Source organism: Capsicum annuum, chromosome 5 (genome assembly GCF_002878395.1).
Source record: "Capsicum annuum cultivar UCD-10X-F1 chromosome 5, UCD10Xv1.1, whole genome shotgun sequence".
NCBI lineage: Eukaryota > Viridiplantae > Streptophyta > Magnoliopsida > Solanales > Solanaceae > Capsicum > Capsicum annuum.
In genome coordinates, this window is record NC_061115.1 from 158,822,107 (window position 1) to 158,835,575 (window position 13,469).

The 13,469-nt window shown below is 30.3% G+C and overlaps 1 protein-coding gene across 1 annotated transcript; it reads right to left on the reverse strand.

Annotated features, from left to right (window-relative positions):
• Positions 1-371: 371 nt before the first annotated feature.
• On the reverse strand, positions 372-4,477 carry LOC107845014 (1-aminocyclopropane-1-carboxylate synthase 4). Its single transcript, XM_016689309.2, has 3 exons — positions 4,160-4,477; positions 2,425-2,585; positions 372-1,578 (listed from the first exon to the last, which is right to left on the reverse strand). Exons 1-3 carry the CDS (start codon positions 4,475-4,477, stop codon positions 555-557), a joined length of 1,503 nt encoding a protein of 500 aa, XP_016544795.2. The 3' UTR covers positions 372-554.
• Positions 4,478-13,469: the final 8,992 nt, after the last annotated feature.

The following is a 13,469-nucleotide window of genomic DNA, read 5'->3' on the forward strand; positions in this document are numbered from 1 at the left end:
AGAATCTGATTTTAGTTGGGTTTGAAGTCCTAAAATTAATTAAATATTATTAGGTAAATAGTAAAAAGACGCTTTTGTCTAAAGGACAATCTTTTAATGATCAAATCAAGTTCATCAAGATCCAAGATCAAGACCGCAATATTCAAGAACAAGCTCAAAAGCCCTCGAATTCAAGCACAAGTCAAAATCAAGTCCCTCAAATCAACAAATCAAGTTCAAATTTAAGATCAAGCTTTAAGCCCTTGAATTTATATTTGAAAAGAGGAATCAGAGGATTCATAGAGATTGTAACACTCACATATTGAAATCAATAAATTGATTGTTGCAATATTTTCTTGGTTCGATTATTTATTATTTTTATCAATCAAGAATTTTATTGTCCAACACTAGAACAATACTATCATATAAGAACAATATATGGCTTCATTACAAAAAAAGAATAACAGTATCCTATTACTTCAATTTCTTCTCCTTCAACTCTCATCTTATATTGCTTGTAACTTTATTTGTTAATATAGTAACAATTCTCTCTCCTATTTCCCTAATTTTCTCTTTTAGTTCCTCGCTCGTACAAGCGGCGAGATAGGAATCGGAGAATTAGGAGACATCATATTCATATTCATAGCATTTTCATCGTACTTCCCATTCGAGAAGTTTAATCGTAATTTGTTCTTCTTCCATTGCTGCTTGTTCTTCACGACTCCATTTTCATTAACATTGTTATTAGCATCCACGAACATCCGAATCCTAGCGAGCGCGATCTCCACGGTTTGATCATCGATATTTGCAAAACAAACTCGAAACCACCCTGCCTCCGGGCAATTAAAAGAAGATCCAGGCGAAACATTGAGCTTAACGTCCTTTATGATTAGTTTCCATAGCGACATCTCAGCGTCAAATGTTGGTTCTTTCAGCATCGGCCGCAAATCCATCCAACAATAAAGCCCCGCATTGCCCTTTAAGCACTTTATTCCGACTTCTTCAAGCCCGTTGGTGAATTTCTCATGCCTTTTCCTTAATCTCTTCACGCTTTCAATGAGAAATTCTTCAACGAATTCACCATCAGACAACATGGAAGCTAGCAAATGCTGCGTCTGAGTGGAAACAAGACCGAAGCTCGACATTTTTCTTGCACAATTAACGACATCATCATTGAACGAATATACAATTCCCACTCTAAATCCTGGAAAACCCATGTCTTTCGAAAGACTAGACACAATATGTACCAAATCCTTATTAATACAATGATTCCTTATTTCATCGTCATCAATAATTTCAGCGATGCTCATGAATTGTGGAGCATCAAACACGGTGGCCGCGTAGATTTCATCGCAAACAAGGTGAATGTTGTGTTGGCTGGTGAAGGTCAAGAGTTTTTTCAACGTGTCCCTGTCCAATATGGTGCCTAATGGATTAGAAGGATTTGTCAAAATCAAGCCTTTGACGTTGATATTTGCTTGTTGGGCATTTTGGTAGGCCTCTTGGACAGCTTCTATAGTAATTTTGAAATTGTTGGAGCTCGTGCATGAAATGGGTAGAAGTTGTATACCAGTTCTCCACCTTAGGTCCCTATTGAATCTGCATTTAATCAATTTCCATGATACGTTATTCTTCATTTTCAAGACAAACGAATTCAATAATTAAATATAGGTCACTTAAAGAAGTACGACCTATAGAATGTTTTTGTTGCTTTTGGAAGTCGATAACTAGACTTTTTCAGGTCAATCAAAAGACCATTTTGAAAAACTTTAATAAATATTTCTCCATTTTTATTATTAAGTAATTACATAAAGTATGATTATAAAAAAGTATCTAATTTTCAAAGCATAATTATGATAATTTTAATAAAATAAACTGCTAAGAAATACTAATTTCGTTAAAGGAGTGTTAACAAGTATAAAGGAATGGAGAAGGTAGCAACATGCAAAACATGATAAATGACCTATTATTACAATAAAGTACAATTCAAATTAATTAATGCTTCAATGAGAATATATAGATTGGGTGAAAAATAAAAAAAAAAAAATGTTGTGTACATATAGGTCAAATCACTAATTTTGTCGAGAAATAATTATAAATGCAACAGCAATATTTGACTAAAGTAACCTTGAACTCTGCTTATTGAATTGTTCGGAACTTTTTGACAAATTGCTATGCCTCTTTCACAACAATTTAACTAGTAGGATCAAGTAGGGAAAGAGACCGCCAATAGTTTCAAAAGTCCATAAGACTTGAGCATTACATATAGTCTCTATATATAATTATTACTCTTTGGTTCGTTTTTATTTGTTCAATATATTAACTTGACACAACCACTTGAACACTTCACTTGTCCGCAATACAACTTCGCTATACTGTAATGTCAATTTTTTTATACTACTGACGTAAAGTTAAATTTAATAAAAATATATACACAATACTTACCCGGGGTAATAAGGTGAGGGGACTAAAAAAGCATCACCAGGATCAGCCAAACAAAATATGAGAGTCTCATTAGCTCCAGTGGCTCCACCAGCCATTACTACACGTTTTGGATCAAACTTAACCTTACCCTGCCTTGTTTTTCCCAAATATTTTGCTATTGCCTGCATAAATAAAAGAGAAAAGACATTAAAATACTCCTAAATTTGTCCTCTCAACTTACTTTAAATTTTTAACTTTACAAACAATTATTTACCTTCCTTAACAACTTTAAAGTGAATTTATTTCAACCCCTAAGACGCTGACGTGACATAAAAAAAAGAAAAAGATATAAAAGAATCATTCTTGTCATATATATATATATATATATATATATATATCATAAAAAGGAATTTTTTTTTTTAAAATCCCCCTTTCCCCTCCCCCTCCCTCTGCCAACCCCGCCTTATTTCTCCCTTAACAACTTTATAGTGAATTTATTTCAACCCCTAAGATGCTGACGTGACATAGAAAAAAGAAAAAGATATAAAAGAATCATACTTGTCATATATATATATATGTATCATAAAAAGGCAAAAAAATAAAAAAATCCCCCTTCCGCCCCCCTCCCTCTGCCAACCCCGCCCCATTTCTCCTCCCAATTCAAACCCCCACCCCCACCCCCACCCCTTTTCTATTTGCTTCACGATACCGTCCACGTTGAATTCACCTCATTCTCTTCATTATCGCCGCCTTCGAATTCTATAAGTTCTCACCACCACTACTAACACTATCGTCGCAACCATTAACTTCACAATACTCATTATCAACAATATCCATCGCAAATAGCAATTTCACGTGGTACTTGTGTAATGCACCTTCCTCTATGAGAGTGGTATTATATTCTTAATTGGAGTGATATTTAATTTATTTTAAAGTTGTTAAGAAGGATAAATAATGGAGTTAATAACTCAAATGGTCACTCAACTTTGGACTTTTATTTCAGAAAGTCACTCAACTTTGATCTTACTCAGAAAGTCACTCAACTTTCACATTTTTGCTTTGAAAGTCACTCAACTTTTATATTTTTACTCAGAAAGTCACTCATCTAAGTAAAAATGTGAAAGTTGAGTTACTTTCTGTGTAAAGATCAAAGTTGAGTGACTTTCTGGGATAAAAGTCCAAAGTTGAGTGACCATTTAAGTTATTAACTTGATAAATAATTGTCCTTAAAGTTAAAGGACTAAAATAAGTTGAGAGGACAAATTTAGAGATGGTTTGATGTATTTTCTCTAAATAAAATAAGCTCTTTAACTTTTACGAATATCATAACTATGAGTTGATAGTTAATGGGGGGAGTAAATAAATGTTTGAAGTACGTAGAAGCCAAGAACTTTATTTATTCCAAGTAAATGTATACTTATACTCCGTGTTTCCTTTCTTGGTACAAACTCGTAAACTTTCACCACTACAATGGAATGTAGTATACTACTATGCATATTCATATATAGTGATTCCTCAGTTTTCATTTGTTTTTCATGATTTTAACTAGTTTGATATGGAGTTTAAGAAAATATTTTGTTTTTTTTTGTAGAATCTTATGATTTTAAATTTAGAGGTACGCGGAATGTATCAAAATGCTATTTACTCTTGAAAAATTGGAATTTAAAAAGTTGCCGAAAAGGTAAGAAACATTCGTATTGAAATAAACTAATCGAAACGGAGAGGCTAGTAAAATAAAATAAAGTGCAAAACTTACAGTTGTGAATTCAGGCAAGCCATGATAATCTTGGAAGTTGACAATTCTCCTAAAAGATTCAATCCCTTCATTTGTGCAAATGGAAGCATTTGGGTTTCTCATAATCCACTCTTCAACCAAATCAACAGAAAGCTGATTTTCAGCAAGACCCATTTGAATAACCCCATTTGGGTTATTCACGAGGTGGAAAGAATCGTTATCGTATGCTTTCCACCCATCAAAATATGGCGAATTTTCTCCATGTTGTTCGTTAGTAGCCAGCTTAGACAAAACTACTACTGATTTGTTATTTGAATTGCCACTTGTCTCCGAACCCATTATATATATTATATCCTAATTTTGTGAATTTTAGTAGCTTTTGATGTACAAAAGTGATCAGTAGTGTGTGGGTAGAAAAATGAAGAAGTGATGAGTGGTATTTATAGATATGAGGAATTAAAGAAATGTGAAATGTATAGGAAACTAATTAATCTAGTGTGGAATTTTGGTGACTATACGCACGATGAATAAATAGAAAGCGTATCCATTTCAACGATCAAAAGCTTGGAAACTAGAAACAACAGTAAGCTGGGATAAATGAAATTTCGGTATATTTAAGTAGAGCTTTCAGGTTCAATCGAGAAACTGTTGTAGGAAGCTCTTTTGCCTAATAAGGATTCTACTCGACAAGAATTTAAATCAGTTGAATCAACAAATTAAATTTTTGATATCATATATTTATAGTGATAAAAAGAATAAATATTCAAGAGAAGAAACTTATCTCCAAGCTAAGTGATCTTGTTTCAATTGAACAAACTCATCTCCATGTTTTAATTAGACACTTTTCGTTTAAATTTTGAAAATCCTTTTTGTTTTTATTCGTCTATTAGATAGTTAAGTTAACTATATAAATTATGTCTAATTAAAGAAAATGACATATTCTATGCGGTTAACTTAATTATCTAGTAGATAAACGAGAACACTCAGCAAAAAAAATTTTAAAATTAGAATCGAAATATCTAATTAAAATACTTTGTTAGGAATTGAGGTATTAACTTGAAACAAGACTTAGATTTGATTATGTATTAAGCCTTTTCGTTTTACACGTGAGAAAGAAAAATAGTCTTCCTTTCTGCATTTCAATCTTTTGCTTTATTTCTAGTTGTTGGTGCTCTAATATGTCATGTTTATGAACGTGTATCATGAGCTGCTTGCTCTAGTCTTAATTTGGTTAGGAAAATATCCTTCACTAATGTGGGTCCAACTTTTCCATTATTGCATGCATGCATGACTTTTGCTACCCTTTATTGCCTCAGATATATACAAATATTTTCGTTGTCAATTCAGACATTTTAGCTCTTTGTACTTGGGTATATGCTAATTACAAGTTTGAACTTTCCCTTTCAATAGTAAGAAGCACGGATGACATAGTCCTAATAAAGTGCATTGGAATAAAAGAATTTTTTCCTACTAATTAATTTGTACATATATGTGACCTTAATATTAGGAAAAAAAAATTAGCAGGTTGGTTTTAATTATTTTATTTTATATTAGTCTATCAGTATTACGAGCTAGCTTTTAAATTATTAAATTTCTTATTACAGTATGATCATATGATGCCATGTATGATCGGGAAGCAGAGTGTACGAAAATTAAGAATGTCCTAAACACTATAACAAGCCACAAATTTTTATTTTTTATATTTTGGATAAATTCCTTAGAATATTAAGGATGAAGATTCCCAATTTAGTTTAGAAACAAAATCCAAATCCACGACTTGGAAATATTAGGCTGGAGAGTTTGAGAGTAAATTTTAAAAATTGTTTAAATAGTATTCTTGTTGTTTCAATTTGTTTATTTTACTTTTCTTTTTGGTTCGTTCAAGAAAGAATTTTTCTTCCATTTTATTAACAACCAATCTTTAGGTATAGCTTTCAACATGTCAAGTTTAAGATTATATGAATAAATGACATTTTGATACATTATATATATCTTTAATTTAAGAATGGATAATTCAATTTTTTTTTTATTTTCTTAAATTTGGTGTCAAGTTAAATCAGATAAACAAAATAAAAGAGGGAATATTTTCTCTCTCTCTTTTTTTAGTTTATGTGATATTGTTTCTTTATTACTCCCTCTATTTTCATTTATGTGATACTTTTTTCTTTTTAATCAGTTTCAAAAGAAATGTCATCTCTATGTATGGTAGCAATTTACTTTTAAACTTTTCATTTTATTTTTTTTAATGAAATGATTTATAGCAGTAAAAATTATACAGACTTATTATATTCGACCTGCAAATTTTTAAAATCTTTTTTTTTTCTTAAACTTCGTATTTAATCAAACATCCGCATAAATTATGACGAAGAAAACAATATATTTGAAAATAATGTAACTTTAATTTCCTTTTAACCTTTAATAAGAAAATTTTATAACTAAGTAAATGATATAACATATTTAAAATTTCAAGTTTTAAAAGTTTTCTAGTCACAATATACATATTCAATATCACAGTTTTTAAAAATCTCTCTTTTTCAAAACTTTATTGAAGTAAAAATACAATAACAAAATAATATATCCTTAAATTCTTATAAGTAAGGTTCGAAAAAAATAATGTGTGTACATGCTTACTCCCTTACTCCTATCTTATGAGGTAGAGATTAGAGTTTCATGTGGGCTAATAGTTAGATGCCTGATGGAGTTATATTTTCTTCATTTCATGTTACTTGATCTCTATACCCAAAAATACAAGTTTATTTTAGCAAATCAACAAAGTTTTATTACTTTTTTTTCACACTATCCTTAGCTTTAAACAATCAGTATATAAAGGATCCATTTGATCATAAAATTTTTAAATTTTTTTTCGAAAAATTATTTCACTTTAGTGAAAATTGGAGTGTTTGGCCACGAGAATTCCAAATCCAATTCCAAATTATTTTTGGAAGGTGATTTCACTTTTTTTTTTTTTTGTAACTTTTATTTCAACTTTATTTATTGTTACAAATGACCCCATTTTTTTAATTTACAAAAACACCCTATTAATTTCATTCAACAGCCAGAGTTAAACGTCTAATTACCACATTACTCATTTCTTCTTACTTTCATTGATAAATGACTTCAAAATTGAAGACAACTTCAATTTTTGTTTCTTCTTCCTCAAAATCTCCTCATGATACAATAAAATCTTAATCCGCCCATTATTGTGATTCTTTATGCAACACCAACAACAAAGGCAACATTATTGTCTCCTCTCACATTGGTTGTATCTTATAGGTAAATTAGTTAAATTGGGTGATTTTGATAGTTTTTAAAAATTGAGGGAATAAAATTATATTTTAAAAAGTCTTTTCAAAAGTCTAAAAAATAATTTTCAAAAAGACATGTTCAAACATAATTCCAACTCCAACTTCAATTCTAACTCCAACTCTAAAAATTTTTAATTTTCATGACCAAACGCCTGCAAAGTAGTAGCAGTAGAGCTCCAAAGAATCATAAAAAGGTTAGTTTAATAAAAACACATCTCAAATTTAAATATTTGTATGGAGTATTTCAAGTCAATAGAGGTCAAGTAACATGAAATGGGAAGTATCTATCAGAGGAAGGAGGATAACAAGGTGAAAATGTGATTAATACGACATCCAAATTACGTAAAAGAATGAATCTAAAAGGAAGGTTGTCGTGTGAATTTTTGTTTGGTATTTGAATTTTATTTCCAAAAAATGAGTATATACCCTTTAAACAATTTGTTGCTTGTTTTGGAAAAATATGTTAGTCTTTCTCGTGTCTCTTAGATGTTTGTAACTGGTGCATTGACTAATGAGTGCAACGTGGGCATCTCCAAATCCATTGGAGGATCATGAGATTAATTTTATTGCTATTATAATAATTGTCTCACCGCCTAAATAACTCTTGTGGAATTAATCACATTTAGTGGATTATTTTTTTGTTATATTAGCGAGGTGGATGTATGTAACACGGACAGGATACTACCATATTGATTAATTAGTATTTTGATTGCATATGTACTAGAAGGTTCTTATTTCAATTATTTCTTGCTCTTATTCCTGTTAGGTCGAATTTGTGCTAAAGTTTACTTGGTTATTACAAATATTTAACAATATGAAAATGTAAGGTAGAATTAATTATTTCCTCCACTTTACCCGTATACTTAAGGGTGGATGTTCAGACCATTTGAAATGAATATGAAATTTCGATTTGAATAATTTTCAATTTTCAAATTAAGGAAATTAAATTCGAGTTATATTTAAATAAGTTTGCATTGGGCTGGGTTCAGTTTTGAATTAATTATTTTCGATATTTCTAAATTTCGGGTATTGAATTTTAAGGATCAAACAAACTATGGAGGATGGTAACTGAAAGCAAAGTATCTCCCTTTTATCATAAATTATTGTTTTAATATTGACAAAATCGTTTTTCAAATTATTTAGCCAAACATACGAAACTATAATTTCTCAAAATACTTTTGGTCAAAAAGCACTTGTGACAGAAATAACTTTTCGAAACAAATAAAATTTGGCCAAATAAATTAAATTAAGATTGTGCCAAGCTGACAAATATTTAAGTATACGTACTGGTCGGTAGAAAAAGATTTAATTTGCTAAAGTCTAACAACACGGAAGGAAATATATGTTTGTTTTTTCGTTGGTCAAAGTATTAGAATTAAATAGTTTCACTAGAGATAGATCTAGGATATCAAAGTAGTCAAGATTGCCCAAAATATTAGAAAAGATCTAGGATTTATGATTCCATAAATATCCAACGTATAAACGAGGCAAAATAATAGGTTCTTTTTGGTTTATCATTAGGTGTTTAATGCCAGTTTTATTGGCCTAGAACTAAATCGTGAGTACCGCTCCATTTCAAGAATTTTCTTTTCATACTCGGGACTTGTAATCAAGAAGAGATCCTTTGGTGATGACAAAATAATAGGTGGTAGTTGATGTTAGAATATTTATTTTATGTGAACTTAACATTAACTTTTTTATTAAATTGAAGTAAAACGGGCTGATGTTATTAGTTGATGGACAAAATACAGGCCGTGTATTCATACGGATTCCATGTGGGCCTGTATCCATTTCATGTCATTGGTGTGGGCTGACAATAGTGTAGGCCTGTAGTAAACCTGTGAGCCCATAATGGGGGTGCACTAGGCTAAGGCTTTGATACCATTCTGTCACGGCCCGAGCCGAGGTCATGGCCGTGACGGACATCCCAAATCACACAGGCCCGAGATACCCCTGTCTCTGCCCAACCCACTAGTGATATTGTCCGCTTTGAGCCCAGGCCTGAACGACTTTAAAACGCGTCACTAGGGAGAAAGACTTTCTTACTTATATACTCACCCAGCAGCAGTAGACTGGTTTGGTTTGGTAGTAACAAAACGGTATTAACATCAACTTAATTTTATAGTTTTAATTAAGCACCTACTTAGCTAGCAGGTTGACCACTTAATTTTACTCCCGGAAGTAGTATTTTAATTCTGAAATAGTTGAAAAATTCAATAACGGATGAAAAAGGTATGAGTAGTCCTCCATATATGGCTTTAGGCCATCATCCCCTCGAATTTGAACTAGTTTTTGCAGATTAAGTTATTAGTCCAAAATCTATTTCTTTACCGAAACTCCAAGTTATTGCCTCAGTGTCCTGCAATCATGTAATTGAGATATATTCATATTACGGAGATATATGCTTATTCGCGAAGTTAAACTAGTGGTACTTTTTGCTGCAAATGTATGAGATGGAGGACATTGAGGAATTGAATAGTAGACTTTATTGTTTGACTTTTGGATTAGCAAAAGTCTGTAATGTAATGTTTATATGCTTTGAAAATACAGATGGGTTGGTGAGTTTTGATTTCTATCTGCATTCATACCAAAATCGATCAACTTTTGACTGTAAATCAATTAATTAATTACTTTAGAATTAGTGGTAAACGGGAAAAACAAAATTCTTTGATAGAGAAAAAAAAAATGAAGAAGAGAAAAGCTATTCGAATTTGACTAGGTTAGAGGAAAATTAATCTTTTTCTCTTTCATAAGAGAGGGATTTTGACTCTTTTAAAGGACATGGGAATGTTGACTCAAAACATTTTAAGAGACAAATGGGCATTTTGTTGGAAAAAGAAACATCATAGTTAAATAACAATACAATTACTCGAGTAATAAAAATGTTGCAAGCATGTGCAAGCGGAATCATAATTTAAAATTAATGAGTTTGAAATTTTAATTTTTTTTAAACTATCAAATATTTAATTAATAGCATAAACATACTTATTAAGTTATTAAGAAAAAATATAATATTAAAATTAAAATTATTAAATTTGATCACTCGTAACTCATACAATGTGGTGGTGGTGGACGATAAATCATAAAGACAAAAAGAAAATGAATTTATTGGAACAGAAGCCCACATGGTGGGGGTCTCAACTGAATCCTTTTGTCGGGTTTAAATATGAGGCTCATGTCTTAATGTCAGAGTCGACAATCACGCCCTTTTTGTAAATTTTAAGTAACAAGCATTAATCATGGATTATGCTTTGCCATTTTAACAACAATGATATATATATATATATATATATATATATATATATATATTAAAACTTAAAAGTGTGAAAATATTTAGAAAAGTGATTTGAATTTTTTTTTGTCCTTCATTAAAAGACTCTCTTTCAGACAAAATCATCTTTTCATTATTTTCTTCAATTTATTATTAATTTTTTTATTATATTAACTAGACTCCTAAAATATATGAAACTCCTAAAATATATGGAAGAAGAATCAATTAATATTTTTTTTGTACTGATCAATTAGAAAAATACTCCTAAAATAGGATTAAAAAAAATACTCTTAAAATAGGACTGTATTAAGGAAATACTTCTATAAATATTGAGATGCACGTTAAACTAGAGAAGAAACTGATTTACTTATTAAAGAAATATGATTGATGCTCATCTAACTTGATTCGGTTGCATGTCTAGATTAATGGATTCTTAAATTTCTAATCCTCAACTTCTTAACTATTTTTGTAACATAATAGAATTCAACGTGTGTGTATATATATATCTTCTTTATTTTCATTCAAGTCATTCTTTAGGGTCAAAATTTTCGCTTAGACAAGAATTATTTTCATCAAAACTAAAGCTTTGTGATCACTATTATATTATTTTCTTGTAGTTTACATGTCGTAGATGAATTTACAGGTGATAGATGAATGTCTGTCGGCTTTGAGGAATTTTTTTAGGTAAATGTTAGGTTTAATTGTATTATTTTTATATCTCTGTTTTGAGAATTTTTTAGTGTAAAGGTAAAATTTAGTTGTATTATTTTGATATCTCTATTGTCGTATTATTTTGTAATAGTTTATAGGTGGCAGATGAATGTCGGACGACTTTGAGGAAATTTTTGTGTAAGGGTTAGATTAATTATATTATTTTTGATGTCTCATCATTGTATTGCTTTGTTGCACTTTACAGGTGGTAAATGAATATCGATCAATTTTTTGAGAATTTTTTTTGGTAAAGGTTAGGTTTAATTAAATAAATTTTCTAAAAGATGTTAAATTTAATTATTGTATTTATCTTTATTATTTAAACAAATATCTTATTTAGTGTAGCGTTTGAACTCAATATATATATATATATATATATATATATATATATATAAAGAGAGGTGTTGTTTGATTTTTAATAGAGTCTACCACTTCTGTCCACGTCTGGAATACTTCTTGCGTTTGCCCTCTAATAACACCATAGAATCTATATCTGTTAGTTGAATTCTTTTCTATGAAATAAAAACTTAAAGCATTTAGTAGTGAAATAAAATAGCTACTGTCTCTGGGTGCCTTATTATAAGACATCCATAGATTGTCTATTAGGCATATTTGCTGCTTGTCTACTCGTACATCTGGTCTCAGTTTGAAAGTCAGGTTATATGGCACATAGCTTATAGTAGTAAGCAATTGTTTATTCTTAATTAGAGATCTCCAATTCAAGTTTTTTTAGATACAAAGTTATTTTTTTTAGGAAACGCTTTATCATTCAATGCGAGACTTTTCATCGCAAATTCAAATTCAGTCGAACTCTAATATGAATCTCCAATACCGGATGAAAAAAAGTATTTTATAAAATAATAAATGGATTTTTTTATTTAAGTCCTTGTATTCCATAGCAAGTAAAAATATTATATCTAAATTTAAAGTATTCGTAAACACATAATTTTTTACGCTTTCGAGCTTCATACTTCGTTTTATTATATTGATTTTAGTTAGCCTTCTCTTTATACGAAAATTCAAAAACTTAAAAAATAATGACAAATTAAATTATATCATTTGGTGCGATTATATTGATTAAAAAAAATAATTTTTAATTTTGATTTATTTATATTCTTGTCTTGTCTACCAAAATTGATACGTTGTACTATCCGCACACACACTCTAATCAAATTACACTTCCATCACATGATATTTTGCTAAGTCAAAGAAATAAATATACCAATCTTATCATCCACCTTACCACACTAACATAAACATAAATCTCTCCCAATTTCTTGAAACTTTCTCACCCTATAAACACCTAACAAGTGCCCCTTACCCCACACTCACACACCCTCTCCTTTCACGTTTTCCTCACCTCCACTTAAGAGAATTCACGTACACATACCATGATCGTCACCTTCTCCATAATTTACCATCAACAGACTACTACTCATCCTCACAAATAAACACACCATATAGAGCAACAACAATATTCATAGTCACCTTAAACAACAATAACCATGAGCACCCCCTTTTCCTTTATGAACAACCTTCATAAATAACACTAAACAACAACACCAATCAACAACACTTATAGAGAGACGAAGAAAATAAGAGAAATGAGGAGAAAAACAGAAAGAAAATTAAGAGAGAACATTCGAACAACAACAACAATTTGATAAAAGCAATCAATTCTCCATTTGTTGCACAATACATTTCTAGACCAAGAAAATTAATAATTGGGATGAGAAAAATATTGCAACAATTATTTTATTGATTTCAATAAGTGAGTGTTACAATCTCTATGAATCCTCTAATTCACCTTTTTAAATATAAATTCAAGGGCTTGAAGCTTGATCTTTAAATTGGACTTGATTTGTGGATTTGACAAATTTGATATTGACTTGTACCTATATATAAGGGCTTTAGAGCTTGTTCTTGAATCTTGTAGTCTTGATCTTGAATCTTGATGAACTTGAATGCTTGATTTGTAGCTTGTAGAAAAATCTGGTGTGTTTGATTCACTAGCTCACTCTTGCTTCTTGTTAGAATTCTTGGT

What these genes read in the sequence shown, in the direction of transcription:
- LOC107845014 (XM_016689309.2), bottom strand. Translation starts at nt 4,477, where the DNA reads ATGGGTTCGGAGACAAGTGGCAATTCAAATAACAAATCAGTAGTAGTT. An exon ending in GCTTGCCTGAATTCACAACT is followed by an intron (nt 2,586 to 4,159) that starts GTAAGTTTTGCA and finishes TTATTTATGCAG; the next exon opens with GCAATAGCAAAATATTTGGG. An exon ending in CCCTCACCTTATTACCCCGG is followed by an intron (nt 1,579 to 2,424) that starts GTAAGTATTGTG and finishes GATTAAATGCAG; the next exon opens with ATTCAATAGGGACCTAAGGT.